General features: G+C 44.4%; 1 protein-coding gene across 1 annotated transcript in view; it reads left to right on the forward strand.

Moving 5' to 3' along the window:
* Nucleotides 1–16326, forward strand: part of PDPK1 (3-phosphoinositide dependent protein kinase 1) — a 227115-nt gene that overhangs the window by 129289 nt on the left and 81500 nt on the right. The window contains exon 8 of the mRNA XM_085629270.1: nt 15656–15731. Within this exon, the coding sequence (XP_085485396.1) occupies nt 15656–15731 (76 nt within the window). The remainder of the gene's footprint in view (nt 1–15655; nt 15732–16326) is intronic.

The raw sequence follows: 16326 nt of genomic DNA on the forward strand, positions 1-16326 counted from the left end.
TTTCGGCGATCTCTGCCTTTCTGAGGCTCCCAGATCAGCCTTCTCTCTTTAAGTCCCCGGTTGTTAACCGTTTCCTGAAAGGCATTACGCACACGTTTCCTCCTGTGCATAATGCCTCAATGGGACTTGAATCTTGTTTTGACCTATCTGATGTTCGCTCCCTTCGAGCCCCTTCATACCTGTCCTTTGCGTCCTTCTTACTCTTAAGATGGCTTTCCTGGTAGCTATCACCTCTGCCAGAAGAGTGAGTGAGCTTCAGGCTCTTTCTTCCAAACCTCCTTTCCTTTCTGTTCATCCGGACATGCTGGTGTTATCAAAGCCTGTTACTCCTTGACTTAGAAGGAGCCTCCTGTGGGGCTGCATGCCCATTCTACCAGGGCAACTGCAGCCACTGCTGCCTTGGGACGCGGCGTTCCCTTGCAGGACATTTGTCAGGCAGCTACATGGGCCTCGCTGCACAGTGACTTTCTGGTGTAATTTGTTCGCAGACCTTCCACCGGGGTTGGTATTGCTGGGGTATCTATTCTAAGGTAAGGAATCTTTCATTAACGTGTCTCTTTCAGATGCACAAGTTACTACTTGTGTAACGATATATCTGTAAGAGACATTAGATAGTGATAGATTCCTTACCGCCCCATCCATCCTCCCCGTTCTGCGACCTGATTTCTAGGGTTAAGGTCATTCCTTTCAGGGCCCTAGTTTCTTGGCACCAGTGGTCAGTTTCTTCCATGGCTCTGCGTTCCTGGCACGGAAAGTCTTGTACAGAAATGACGTCCGCGCGCATGGGTGGTGCCTAAGTAGTCTTCTGTGACGTCATCTCTGCGCTTACGACGCCAGCAACGGACGCGGAGCCGCAGGACGCCACCTACTGACGTGCAGTGTTACTGCTAGCAAAACTTTCCAGATCCAATCTGACGCCTGGGGATATTCTAAGGTAAGGAATCTATCACTAACTAATGTCTCTTACAGATATATATCGTTACACAAGTAGTAACTTGTGCGTTTAGACCACCACCTTCACCTTCCACATACTGTCCCAGGGTCACACCTCATGAAAAGTAGTTGGTTCTCTATTCATGTGGAACATAGAAACTAACTTTGTCACATTAGAATTCATCTGTACTAGGCAGCAGTTGCGGCAGGTGATACTGGACAGGATCTCCTTTTCTCTTTCTTTTGGGCTGACAGATCAGTGTACTTTTTTGTTTTGAGACATCCAAAAAGGATCCCTGTGAGAGAAATTTGATATGGAGGCTAAAGAATTGGGCGACTGTTGGTTAATGTAGGATTTCTTTTAATTTGTGCATAGGATGATATGTGTGGGGCAAGCCTGGACCAGATGAAGCAGCACAAACCAGTCACCTCCCCGTATGGGAGGGTTCCTTTTCCTTTTAGAATAGGTTATTCAAGAAGTGGCCTAGTTAGCACCATAAATAGGCTCTGTTTAGTACAGCATACAGCTTCTTCGAGGTAGAAGTTTTATTGAGTTGCTCTTCGGTTGGGATCCTCCTGTGGTGTATCAGTAAAATTCTTAGGACAAAACATTCTTCTAGAGTAAGGCTAGAGAACGGCTTGTGACGAGCAGCGGTCAGAGCGCCCGGGCGCCTCTAGGAGAGGAAGAGTGCAGAGCGGTGAGTGGATCATCGTGTTATGCCTTGCGGCCTTCAAGGCAGGAAGCGAGTGGCGAGCAGTGGCTGAAGATCTCAGGAGTCTCTAGGAAGTGGAAGAGCGCAGAGTGGAGCATTGTGCTACGCCCTGAGGCCGCCCCGAGGTGGGAAAGCAAGGCAGGAAAGTGAGCAAGCGACTGGGAGGCAAGGAGAAAGGTGAGCGGCGCTGTGCGCTGAGTGTTGTGCAGTCCTGGGAGGGAGGCTACCTTGGGGGGTGGTTAACTGCACCCCCTTCCTTCTTCTGCCCGCTTCCTCCGCTGGACAACATCGGACGCCTGTTGCCCCCCACATTGCCCTCAGCGGTGGTGGCTGGGGTAGCGCTGCAGTAAGCGGAGAAGGACTAGAGGCAGGGGTTGCAGGCTCCTTCCGTCTGTGCAGATCGGCTTGTGCATTCTGGGGGAGGGTTGTGCCTACCACCGCGCTATATCTGCTGCACCTCTACACCACCACGCCACCATAGCGCAACACTTCACAAAACCATCTTGACAACCTGCCTTGACAACCTGCCCCCACTTAATCTTTCCACTCAATCCGCCTCAAAGCACCCCAACCCCTGCCGACTGGGGGAAGCCTTTAGCTGCCCAGCTACACCACTAACACAAAGCAGCCCCACAACCGACCAGCCTTACTACCCAGTCAACCAACTTTGCCAACCAATCTGAAGAACTACGCAAGTCAGGCTGCAAGTACATATTGGACAGTACGGCTCAACAGAAGCAGAGGCCGTTTTAAAAGGGAAAAGGGTTATTTGACGGGCTAAAAGGAACTGTTCCATTATGAGGTCAGGAAAGCAAAAGAGGACACCGCAACAGGGAGGAAATTGATGGAAAAAGTACAACACCTCTCATGAGTGTTGACACAGCCCCCTTAAGGGATCAGTAGAGGATTACAGAAACATTTAAAGTATTAAAGTGTGCAGCTGGTGCCATCTTCTCAACCACCTCTCATACCACGGGGTTCCCTGCTCCACTCACACCGACAAGCAACAAAATGGCCAATTAAGCCCCTTTTTAACAAACCAGCCATTAAACAAGCAACTGGCTCCAACCGAGATCTAGTCTTCGCCCCAGTTTCAGCCTCAACCGAAAACAAAAACCACCTCAACATCCTTGCAATGGTACACTCAAGCCACCATGCAGGCAAAAAAAATTCCCCCGTTAAACAAGATCCAACCTCAATTGAAAGCCCACGATGAAAGACCAGCCTATATTTCAACATTAAAGAACAAGCCATAAAGAGGGATCATATCAGTTCAGAGTGGTAGCCCCGGGCACCCACTTGGACACCAGAAGCTCGTGCCCACAAATCTACAGCAGGAACCTAGATTTATGTCCTTACGAGCCCGACCAACAGCAATTAAACCTAGGGCCAGGACTTAACACAAGGCACAGTTCCCTTGACCGGTCTTCTAATTTTTCCCGTGATAAGATCAAGGATGAGACAAGTCCTGGAAATCTAAGATCAGGGAGCGAAAGAAACACTGTCATCCGTCCAAACCATGAGAAAATCAAACAACTGGGTTCTAGCCCAGAAGTTGAACCAGGACTTGTTTACTCAGACTTCACAGGACAAATGGGATGCCCTCTTAGTATCCTACAGACCCGAGACGATTGGCATTAGTGTCAATCTGAAGGGACTGACACATTAGAGGAAATTGCAACTCTACAGTAGTGCTCACATACCACAAATTGCGACTAATTACTGGGCTAGACTAAAGATACAGAGGGTCAAGAGGATAACTGAGCCACACAAGAGAGTCTGCATTTTTCAGCAGTCGGTGATCCTGCGGACCAACTGAGCAATGGCATCTTGTCCTATCTGCTGAGAACCATCCAAACAATGGTCCACGCATTAACATTTTCACTTAAAATGGATATTTAAATCGACGTCTTGAATGCAGTCGCAACTTATGTGTCTGGGATAGACCAGAAAATAGTTGATCTAAACAACCTGATTAAAAGAGCTCAAGACAGCGCAATGAATCTGACCCCAAAATGTACTTGTTCCACAATTTTAGAGAAACTTCAGCTCCTTCCCCTAAGTCTTTGAGGAAGTTCTAGAGGACCTGAAAGCCACAAATAAAACAAACACACAGTGGCCTAACGTCGAGAGGTGACTACCAACTGTCCCACAAAGACATGCATTCAGCTCATGTCATCAGTCAAGAAATGGCCCAGGAAGAGCCCCACACAGGGAACAGTAGCCCAGCAAGCAAAGGCAAGGTGACAGGGACTACGCCAGATAAAAAAGGAGCTACTACTGTACCGAGGGGAGATATACCTGCCCCCTTGCAACATCTATTAACAAAAAAAAGAGGATCATGAATTCACTGGCTCAACCGGAAAGAGCACAAGACCAAAAAGTAGCTTAAAAAGGAAAACTCAAAAACAAAAACCTGTCTAAACCAACTTGGCAGACATACCACGTTTCGCTTACTCAACCCAACAGAAGAAATGAAGGTGCCAATAGGGAAATCCCCCTAGATACTCCTCCTGTGAACAAATCAACTGCAGTACAAAACCTTAACATCAATGATGACCGTAATGGGACTCAAGGGCAAAACTTCCCAACAACTTTGCTAGATTTGCACCATTCATCCAAGACACCTCCCCCCAAAAGCAGACCAGGACGGTAACACACAACAAGTAAGGCACATTAACAAAGTCAAAGGAGGTGAGAGCAGAGTAATATCCACCAGCACAGAAGGCCAAGAAGATGAAAAGTGTGTACAGTATGGGGGGTAACGCTTGGATTACACCCTATTAAAAAACAAAGCATAAGTTCCACCTCACCCCCGCATTCAATCAAGCACGGTAGACACCCTGCCTAGTAAGGACAATCAGCAATATTGAAACAGTGCTCAATCTCGGCGACACGTCCCAGGTCTGTCAGGATTCCACCCAATCAAACCCTCAAGATAATTAAATCGCCAACAGGAGCAGGAATAGTGGTCCATTATTGGCAACCACTAACAGTATTCTAGGGACAGCGTCCACTCAAATATCCATGGTCAGTATCGCACCTCAAAACCTATTGCGTCAGAGAAGGGTAATAGGAGCGGGAAGGCATTACGTGGGTCCGAAAGACAATGATCCTGTTTTTGCAATCAATCGTCAAGAGGACCGGCCATAAATTACTCTGAGTATCCAGGGAGCGATGCCCAAAGAACTTGCCCCAAGGAGCCTACAAGCATTACCCTGCTTCATCCAAAATATCATTCACGGGGTAAGAAAGGCATTTTAAATTGCAGGAATATACTCAGACTCCTAAAGCAGAGCCCTACCTTAGCATAGGTTTCATCAGCCGAAATTGAATCGGCCCAAATTCATCGACCCTGGCCCTGGGCAGCACAATGACTCAACCAAGATCACCTGGAAATCAGCAGAGTGAAAACCTTTCAAAATATATACATTGTACAAAGAATAATATACAGGTGTTTTGTAAACAGCACAACTTATACACACTTTCTGTGCGATATGGTTCTATTTCTTTGCTACTTCCCTTGCAAGAAGCAAATTGCACCTCCTGTGCATCAATATACAATGAAAATCCATAAGTACATTTGACATATTAGTCTGCAAATCTAATAGAGGCATCTAGCCACAGATTCCATACAGTCGAGCACCCCTTTGAGCTTGTATTTGACGTTGCTCGGCTCCACTACGATGTCCACGCTGAAAATTATGTGCGCGGTGCCCATTTAGCCACCACCCCGGCGCATTGACGTCCGTTCTTTTCTTTCTGCACTAGTTAGCGCAGATCCAGAGAGAGCTACCCCAGTTTTTTTTATCTGACTTTTTATCGACTTTTGTCAAGCGCTTTTTTGAGATTCCATCTCCTGTTGTGCTAGGGATGTCTCCCAAGACAAAAAAGTTTGCATTTGGTGTATGGAGTGCGACCATGATTCCAAGACATGCAAGGATTGCTGTGCCATGAACCCGAAGGTGCTGGGGGAATGGTCTCTCAAGCTCCTCCTCGCCTGTCGACTCCGCGACATTCTCAATCCCGGTCACAGAGAAGATCCTGGGATCACGGAGCTGCTTCAGATCGTTGTCATCTCAATCATTGGAGAAGTCAAAAAAGAAGAAGAAGTCTGTGAAGTCAAAGCGGTCTTCGACTTCTGAGCACCGGACCATATCCTTGGACCTGGTGTGGGAGCGCTGGCACTCCACGCTTTGTGGTGGAGCTGTGCCAGTGTTGGCTCCATGCCACGAAGAACATCCAGGAACAGCCCCCGCTCAACTCAAGGAGCTTTAGGAGGCTATGCACCTCATAATTGAGCCCACCGACCCCTTTGGCCAAAGGAGCGCCTTTTAGCGAATGGGTACGGGAGGGACCCCCATTGGTTCGCCACCAGTAAGGTCGCCCTCGGCGACAGTCGGTCCTTGGATCCAATGCTGGATCTTGAGCGGTGCCTCCTGTGAGACCGAGACCTTCCCTGGTGCCAGCTCTAGTGCCGTCGCTGTCAACACTGCAGCGGGCCAGGCCCCATCATTATACCGGACTGTAATACGAGCTGAATCAACATCACCAGACGCCGATTCTAACAGCAGCCCTACCCATGCTTCCTGAGTCCAGAGCCAGTGCTTTTCTCGTTTGACAGGCCTTGGAGAGTGTGACGATTGGAAGTGGTCAGATGACCCTTATGGTTACCAGTATTCCCTATACCAGTGGTTCTTAACTTTTTAACTTCAGTGGACCCCCATTTAGCTATTACTAAAACCTTAGGACCCCCACTTGATCATTATGGCAATCCGGGGACCCTCACTGAGTTTTTACTGGTGCACGGGACCCTGTCCTAAGCATTTTTGATTATTTGAACCGGAAAACCATACACAAAATATATAGAAACATTCATCAAACAATTAAACAAATGATTAAATATTTCATTTAATTCACAAACAAATAGAAAAAATCAAAGCTTACACTTTAATTGGAAGGTAGGAGCTTTTCTAAATTAAATTGAAGCCACTCATTGTCCATACTAAATTGTGTTTGATGCGCTTGCCAAGGTTGCCATCAAGAGGGTGCCATTATCAGAAGTAGGTTGTGGTTGCTGCTATTCCCACTACTCTCTAGTGCAAAAAAAGGATGGAGGCCTTTGCCCTGCGCCTTCTTAACTTTCTCCTGAAAAAGGAGAAGCTCAAGTCCAATCTGCTGTGGAGACTGTTGGACTTGCAGGACTCGTATGTCCACATCCGTGTCCTACCTACCCACACAAGTTACCGTGGTTCATAGTGGGCCACGGGCACCGTCAGTTTGCTGTCCTCCTTTTTGGCCTTACAAGCATCCCTTGAGTGTTCACCAAGGTGATGGCAGTGGTTGCAGCACATCTGCGAAGGTCAGGGGTTCCAGTCTTTCCCTACCTCGATGATTGGCTGTTGAAGGCAAGCCTACTCCAGGCAGTCGTCTTTCTCTTCTAGACCACGCCAGACCTCCTGCATTCCCTGTGGTTCACGATAAATGTGCTAAAGTCACACCAGACTCCCTCCCAACATATGGCCCCAAAAAGAACATTGTTGTTCTACATTGATGGAACAAAAGAGGTCCGGGTGGACGACCAACTCTTTTGTAGGTTATGTTGGAGCTAAGAAAGGGAAGGCATTACAGAAACTGACCATCTCCTGATGGATAGTCCTCCGGGTATGCGTGCTAACTGCACCAGGGCCAAGACTGCGACCACTGTTAGCTTTTGGAGTCCTTGTCCTGGACATCTGTCATCACTACCTATGTTCGCCAAATACTAGTCATGTTCGATGTGATGGCCATTTTGCACATTCGGTCCTGCAGGACTTCTTGGTCCAATCTGTTCGCAGACCCACCTCTGGGGAGATATTGCTTGGGTATCTATTCCAAGGTAAGATGCTATAGAAGAAGCAGGTGACAAAAAGATCATCAAATGCGTGCAGGTGATGGAGTAAAAAAAGTGATAAAGAAGATATCATAAGCTGATGAAGTCTCATACAGCAAATAAAGAATACGTTGGAGGCCATGTTCAATCCCATGCCGCATGTCTAATATGGAAGTTACACTTTCAGCTAGCAAGACAGCAACTTGGTGAGACGATGGAGGAGTTTGTTGAGAGACTTCATACGCTTATAAAGCTCTGCAAGTTCAATTAATTCAATGATGAAGAAGCCATGCGCCAAAGATATCGATGGTTGCCTCTCCGATTCATTCCGACTATGCATTCAGTGAGAAACGCTTAGTTTGGAGAAAGTGCTCATGGCTGCAAGCGCAGAGGAACGTGCTTCTTGACAAGCTGCTGATATGGAAGCTGGAACAACCCTAAATGAATCGCCGTTGAGCATGAAAAGGAAGCTGAAACACAGATCAGAGGCCCACAAAGTGATGTCTCCTAAGTAAAAGAAATTGTGTTACCTCTGTGAATTCTCTTTTACACATGAAGGTAAAGGTCCCACCATTGGACAGATATGCAAAGGCTGCGGGAAAGAAAACCTTTTTGTAACTCTTTGTAAAGTGAAAGAAAAACTAAGTGTGTCACAGAGATGCCAGAAAGTTCCAGAAGTAGTCTAGCCACTCCCACTAGGCCTTACAGCAACATCGACTAAGGCAAGTGGAAATGAGCCAAAGGCGATAGTTATCAAATTCTTCTTCCAAGGTTCATTGACGTCCACATCGAGTGACAGTGAGGAAGATGGATGTGCAATATTAATGTCCATCACAGACGTCATTGTAGGATTGGCCACATGTAAAGGAAAACACAAGCCTAAAGAAAATCGCCCATGAAGCAGCTACATTAATTTGGACATTGTCCTAAAATCATTCTCCAGATGAATGGTTGCCCTACAACTTGTATTATAGACAGTGGTGCATCAATAAACATCATGCAGGCAGAAAAGTACAAAGAACTATCTCCAATACCACGTTTCACACTGTCACTGTAGAAAACAAAGGTGTACACCTGGGCAGCTTCTACACACTTGCAGAGCAATGGATCCTTTGTGGCGACCATGCGGCACAATAAAACGCCAGTGTAAGCGCCAGTTCATGCCCTCCAAGGAACTATGTCGAATAAATGCTTTTTAAGTTTCAATACTGTTGCTGACATGGGACTATTCTCTGTTAAGTACAACTTGAATGCTCATTCTGAAATAGTCAATTCCCGACATTGTTTGATGGAATTGGGAAACTTAAATATAATGAAGGTGCAGTTTCACATTAATAAAGATATTTGCCCTGTTGCACAGCGACACCATCAAATTGCTTTTCACTTGCAGGAAACCGTTGAGAAAGACCTAGAAACACTGTTAAAACATGACCTAATTGAGCGCTCTACTGATCCGACACTTTGGGTTTCTCCTATTGTGGTGGTGCCAATAAAGGACAGTGTAGGTTCAGTGCACATTTGTATTGATATGCGACAGACCAACAAAGCAATCAAGAAAGACATCCAGGTCCACACATTGCGGACATGATCACACAGATAAATGGCACCGATTTCTTCTCCTGGCATGATTTGAACAAAGGCTACCATCAACTTGAACTGGAAGAAAACTGTAGGTACATTACTACTTTTTCAACTCATGTTTGTTTGTTCAGATATAAGAGACTCCGTGTTGGTGTCTCATCAGCTGCAGAATCTTTAAAGATGTCATTCGTCGAATAATTCAACCTGTCACACATGTTTTTAACTACAGTGATGATATACTGTTGTTTGGAGCTTCACGAAAGGAACATGATAAAGCACTCACACAAGTATGCCGTCTACACTAAATGTTGGGAAATGTGAGTTTCACAAAAACCGACTTTAATTCTTTGGGCATATTTACTCTGAAAAGGGAATCGCTCCTGACCCCGAAAAGGTACAAGCATTGTCATCTACTTGCCCTCCAGAAGATCTGACCATGCTGCAATCCTTCTTAGGCATGGGCAGCTACTGCTCCAGGTACATTTGTGATATTGCCACTGTGAGTGCCCCTCTAAGAGAACTAACAAAGCGAGTTGTTCCTTTTGAATGATCATCTGAATGTGACCGAAGTTTCAAGAAAATAAACCACGCACTTAAAAATGCAACTGAAATGGCTTACTTTGATCTGAAATTGCATACAGAGATTGTGCTGTGTCGGGTAACAAATACCTAGGCAGAAGAATCAATATCCTCAGGAGCGAAGAGCGAGCCTTTCCTCTCCCCTAAGGTACAGTCACCTCTTGCCAAGTGAGGCACACCGAAGGATAGACTAGTACCCCTAGGGAGACGACGTAGGACCACCAAGAGGATCTTCAATCAAGACCAGCAGGATGATGGGGCAGACCTGTATGTAGTGTAACCCTGCAGCGTGGAAAAATAATAAACAACAAGAGGCAGAATGAGAAGGTAAAAGGAGGCTTGTCTCCTAAAGCGAGGGTATAGAATATTACTATGAATTAAAGAGCACAGGTTGTATACTTTCACATACTCACTTACTCAATTAATTGTATCCCACATAAATGAGTTCTCTTCTTCAAAACGATGGGAGGATGAGGGGTAAAAGTAATACTCCAGACTGTGAGCATTAAGTTCAACAAATCAGGTTATAGGCATACGTCTGCCAACAGTCAGAATCTCAAGATGCAGAAATGGACGCACCGGGGCAGACTTCCATCAGTAGCACTTGTACACGATAATTTGTCCACAGGAGGCCAGGTTACTAACACGCTCTATTTCTCAGCATAGAGCGGTTGGGAGTGGAAGTCCGCGGAAGCAAGCGGCAACAGTGTATCCGCTTCGTTCCCATCTCCGCGATTAAAAAACAAAAAAAATGCTCGTCAGCAGCGGTAAACCACAAAACGAAAATGCAGTAGCGCTACCTTGTGCTTTAGAAGCAAACTAACCCGGTCTCAGTAGTTCAGTCCCCGGGAGAAGGGAAGTGAGCACAGCACGTTCTCGCGCTCAATGGCGGGAGAGGGGAAAGGAGCACAGCGCGTCCTCGCGCTCAATGGAGGGAGAAACGAAAGGAACACAGCGCGTCCTCGCACTTAATGAAGGGATTAACGGCAGCAACAGTGAAATCCTCAATGAGCTCACAAGAAGTTCCAAGATCCCAGATAGGTCTATCCAGATAACAGGTGACCGGAGGAAATCAGTAACGCCGAGCTGAACACGAGAGGGAACTCTTGGCGTATCCAAACGAAGGGAAGGGCATGGTCCTTAGCATGAAAGAAAGCCAAGCACCTGAGAACGGGGGCAGACAGCTTATAAACCATCTTGGTCATCTGACAGTAGCCCAGTGCAGCATGGGAAAGCAGAACAACCCAATACCTGTCTCAATGCATTGTGGGAGTTGTAGTTTTCTATCATGAAACAGAGACAAGGTGCAGGAAGCCAGACGGTTAACATGCTGGATGCAAGCCCGGTGGGGGTTGGGTGCGATCCTCGCTCAACACAATGGACAGCCCGATGCTCAGAGACTCATTGTGGCCTATGCTAGCCGGAGTGTGTCTCCGACCGAACGTGCTTATTCTCAACCTAAGAAAGCAGACTTAGCTGTAGTATGGGCGTGTGAACACTTCCACATGTTTCTCAACAGGAATCATTTCACGCTTGTCGCGGGTCATCAGGTGTTGCTCACAATTTTCGGAAAGCCAAGGTTCCCTCTCGCGTCATGCAGTGGGAGTTATGTCTGCAGGAGTATGATTACACTATTGTGCACAAACCGGGGATTGATCAGAGTCCCGCTGACTACTTTTCACAAGTGCCGCTCTGTCGTCCTAGTACAATGTCCAAAGTGGCTGAGGCCTATATTAATTTGATAGTAAAGTCAAGTGCTCCTGCATGCTCTTTCTATTGAACAGATTCTGACAGCTACTGATAATGACAGACATGCTTAAGCTCAAAGTAATCATTTCAATGCAATCATGGAAACATAATCGACCTTTTACAGATGATGATCCGTGTCAGAAGTTCAAGAATGTTCGGCAATGACTTTGTTACACATGATGGTGTCATACTAAGAGGGGCAAGAATAGTTATCCCTGACAGCCTGAGGCAACAAATTATTGAACTAGCACACAAAGGACATCGTGGTATTGCTGCAACTAAAACAGCCCTCTGTGATCGATTGTGGTTCCTGCGCATTAATGATTTGAAAGGGCGCTGGCTTTTCTTCTGTGCAACGGTCTGTCTCCCAAAACGACTTGGCTCCCGCTGAACATGTCAGATCTTCGTAGGCAAGCCTGGGAGAAGATTGCAGCTGACTTTTTCGGACCCCTAAATAATGGACATCATCTCATGGTAGTTGCCGACAAGTACTCACGTTTTTCCTCTAGTGGGAGACTTATCAACCACACTTGACAGAGTTATCGAGAGGCTGAATGACATTTTCACAAGATAAGGTATTCTCTCCATTTTCGAATCTGACAACGGTCCAACCTTCAATAGCTTCAAGATTTTCTTATTCGCTTGAACATCAAAGATCAGAAAAATACACCTTTTTGGCCACAGGCAAATAGAGTTGTTGAACGATTCTGAGTACTTTGAAATGGGTGGTCCAGTGTGCTGCTCTGGAAGGTATCGACCTCAAGTCAGCTTTACTCTCAGCCCTTTGTGCCTACCATTCCACCCCCCATTCCACACAGGAGAAAATCAGAGATACCGCTGCAGCACTGCCTAGATAATTTTAAATGTGGGAATTATCAACAGGACCAGAGATGCAGCTGCAGCGCTGTCTAGAGGACTTAGAATGGGGAATTACCAATGGGAACAGAGTAGCAGCTAACATCACTGTCTGGAAGACTTAGAATGATCAATTACCAACGGGGCGATGGTAGCAGCTAGCAGCATTGTCTAGAGGACTAAAAATTAGAAATGTACCACTGTGATCAGAGACACAGCTGCAGCACTGTCTAGAGGGCTTAGAATGAGGAATTACAGACGTGACCAGAGTAGCAGCACTGTCCGGAAGACTTGGAATGGGGAATTACTACTGGCCTTTTTTCATCCTCCACCATGCTCAGGGGTTGGCATTTAAATTTAGTCTTTTGAAAATAGTCTCAGTCAATGGAGTACCAGCATAATTTTGACATAGTCTGATTTCTGTTAATCTCCTGAGAGTAGACGGAATAGTCATTACAATTGCGCCCCAGGCAGTAATGCACGAGAGTAGATATTTATGACCATCGATGCACAGTCGTGAAATCCTGTTTGCTGCTGACTATTCAGACCTTGATCTTTAGCCGTTCCTCCAATTTACCAAGTAGCAGAAATGAAACCGCTTTGGTCTTTATGCAGTAATTCAATTTGTAGGCAAGAACAGTCTCCTTAGTTGAATGGAAATATAATGCTCAACATTTGAAAGTGGGATCTTAACTAGTGATATGTTAGAGCAATTTGCTAAACCATTCTCTACAGATTCTCATAAGCCCGATTTTCCTTCTAATAACCTTTGTTAAGTATCAAGTAGCTTTGGATATTAAATCTTAGCCGGTTGCTACATCCCCCTTACATAAATTACCATCCTGGTGTACTTAAAGATAGCAATTCATAACTATTCAGTTAATTAAATTGAAGGTATATGAAGATTCATGGTGTGAATAACAATAGTATTAATATTACATGAATTCACACAGATCCAGTATCTTTGTGTTCTTCTGTTCAGACTAGCTCCTCTTACAGTTTTGTTGGATAACTGTTCACTGGATTGTTAATTATCTTGCGTGGCATAATGAGACTATTCATGTACCTCCTACTTGTTTACTTAAACGTCATTTTATCTTGGTTACTCACTTGCATCTGCCATTTCTTGGCCTTCGCTTTTTCATTGAATGTAATATGGCTAAATTAAGATTTTCACCATAAATTTTAACTATCTACCACTTCCGTGCTTCATGGCTGCAACTTTTTAGTCTGAGTTAATGTGTCATTCTCAGTGCCCAGATATTGGTGTAGTATCACTGTACCCAGCATGACCTGATGAGCAGGGTTCAGTATTCACTGGATGCTTTATTCCACCGAATGTTGAGGGTCTTGTTTGCTTGGAAATTAGGGATAACCTCCTTTATACTCCTCCAATTCCACTGATTTTACCACTTACTAAGTTTTCACCCATAATGTTTTGACAGCATTTTTTGGCAAAGCATGCAAGGTCTAAAACTGTAGGTGCACAATAAATTCAGCAAAACTAAATCCCGAGTTGAAATTGTGTTGGGCTCTGAATGAAACATTTACTGTCTGTTTTATTGCCTCATTCAGTTCCACCTGGCTGACAGCCACTAAATCAAGTTCTGACACCACTACTTGCTTGTCAGAGTGACCATTGAGGGCAATAAATACCTTCTAATGTCTCCTAATTGCACAAACTACTGATGCAGACTGTCTATGCAGACCTCTAGTGCAGAATGGCCATGCAACTCTCTGCTGTAAACTCTACACGGGTGTAGGATGGTATGGGATAGACTCCCATGAATAGAGCATCTTTGGGCCTTTTTTAGGAGAAATCTTTTATTTGTCTGATCTCCATTGCTTCTTCTCCTTCCTTGTCTACAGCATTATCCTTGCTCATCCATTTACTCTTTATTTCATTTCACTCTCTTCCGTCTTTCCTGTCAATCCATCCTCTGTTCTTCCTCTTTTTTAATGCCTTCTGCAGCTTTTTTCTCCTTTGCTTTTTTTCACTTCTGCTCTTCCGTCTCCTTTCAGATGCGCAACCTATGAATTCCATGCAAATGTATACACATGTGAAAATGTACATGGTTTACATTTCTGAATACCTTAATTTAATGCACATAAATAGTTGTGCTTTAAGTTTACTTTTCCCAATGCAGTGTAAATAAAAGTTTTCGGACCAAAGAGTCTGAATCTGTACTCGTATGACAAGGGAGTTTACAAACCTAAGCCCAGCATAACTCCACAAATGGCTTTGTGAATCGATTACTAAATGGTCATTCGCCTAAACTTTGTGGTCATTTCAATGACAAATGAAGGCATTAGTCTTGCAAAACCTCTTTGCTACTTTTTGCTTGGTCAGTGCTTGCTACGCTTTATTGTCTGGTAGATAAATAACATGATCGGTGGATGCACACAGAAGATAAAACCTGATCTGAGGTTTGACATTGACATCCTAGGTCTTAAGTTTATATACATAATGGTCATGTAATACTTCTTCGTGTGTGATATTACTTTGGATGTCACCTCTCTCTTTTGAATTCCTATGCTGCTGCATTATTCAAATCCATTTACTGGCTGGTGAATGCATCATCTTCTATATTTCTACCTTTCCCTTCCTTTCTGTAGACTTGCCTACTCTTTTATAATGTGTTAGTTACAGGTCTTAGATTTCTCTTAGGAATCTTCATTCCATCTCATCCTTTTTTCCACCACTCTCCACTTCTTGTCTCTTTATCTCTCTCTTGCACATTCTTTTTTCAGCACTTCTTTTTCACTTAGTCATTAGTCTCCTAACTAATATTTAATTCTTCCTCCTTTTTCTATCTTTTATCTCCGTTTTTTCTAGTTCAAAGTCTTATGATGAAAAATAAGTCCCGCTCCAAAAAATGAGTACCAGTTCCCACACTTGCACGATTAACCTTTGGTTAGTAGGTGCTCCAGAGTCCCAGGAGCTGCAAAAATGTGGCAGTGTCTGGTGATGGATTAATTTCTGATTGCATCAAACCTTTATGATCTGAATCGTCTGTATTGGAAGTTCCTGATTTCATTTTTCCAAGCTGCAACACAGCAGATTAATGACCCTCAATGACATTTAGCATGTGTTGTGATAACTACTAACTTCTCTTTATTTGCCGCAGTTTCTTCATTTTGCCTTTTTTAACTGCTGTAAATGCAAACTCCTTATCTCTTGGTATTTGTTGCTGGTTATATTCAGTGACTGGTAAAGGCATTTCATACACTTGAAGCCCTGAATGGTAGCTGCAGATATAATGAAGCATAGAGTGCCTGTTTTTACAGTAGACTTTAGGTTTTATAGTGATTTAGTAAGCATTCTAGACTCATTTTGTTTCTTTTCCCTCTTATCTTTTTATTTGTGGTCCAGCGAGGGCGAATTCGTTTGTAGGAACAGCACAGTATGTGTCGCCAGAGCTGCTTACTGAGAAATCTGCGTGCAAAAGGTAGAGGCGGAAAATTTTTGTACTAACTTTTGTGTTTGATTATGTCACTTGATTGCTGTTGATCGCTTTGCCATCTGTAGGGCCACCTGCACATGTTCTCCTTTTTAAAAAAAATTTTCTTTTTTTTTCTTTTCTTGCAGTTGAACATTTCACTCATCCTGCAGTTTGATTAATGATTCTTTTATCTGCCTTTGATGTTTAAATGTTGTGAACTGTTAACTTGGATTTTTTTTGTTAGTCACAGTGCTACCTTCAGAAATCTAAATACATTTTAATTTTTCAAATGTATAGTAGTAATTGTATATCCTTTTGAAAGTTCTAAGTATCCCATTAAAAACATGTTCGCTTATGTGGACTGACCATCCTTTCCCTCCTTGCTCTCTAACATAAAGAGGAATAGACCGATGTCTATGTCCCTCCACTACACTACTATTGAGACCACCCAGTTACGCGTAGTGGCTTCAATACTCTTCTCTCCCGAACTTCTGAGTTCTTTGTTTTTTCAGGGGGGTTCCTTTTAAAACCAGTCCTTCGCTAGGTACTTCAAAGACAAGTTGGACTTTAAGGGGATTGCGAACTATGGGTCAGTTTCACA

Source organism: Triturus cristatus, chromosome 10 (assembly GCF_964204655.1).
Source record: "Triturus cristatus chromosome 10, aTriCri1.1, whole genome shotgun sequence".
In the NCBI taxonomy this organism is placed as follows: domain Eukaryota; kingdom Metazoa; phylum Chordata; class Amphibia; order Caudata; family Salamandridae; genus Triturus; species Triturus cristatus.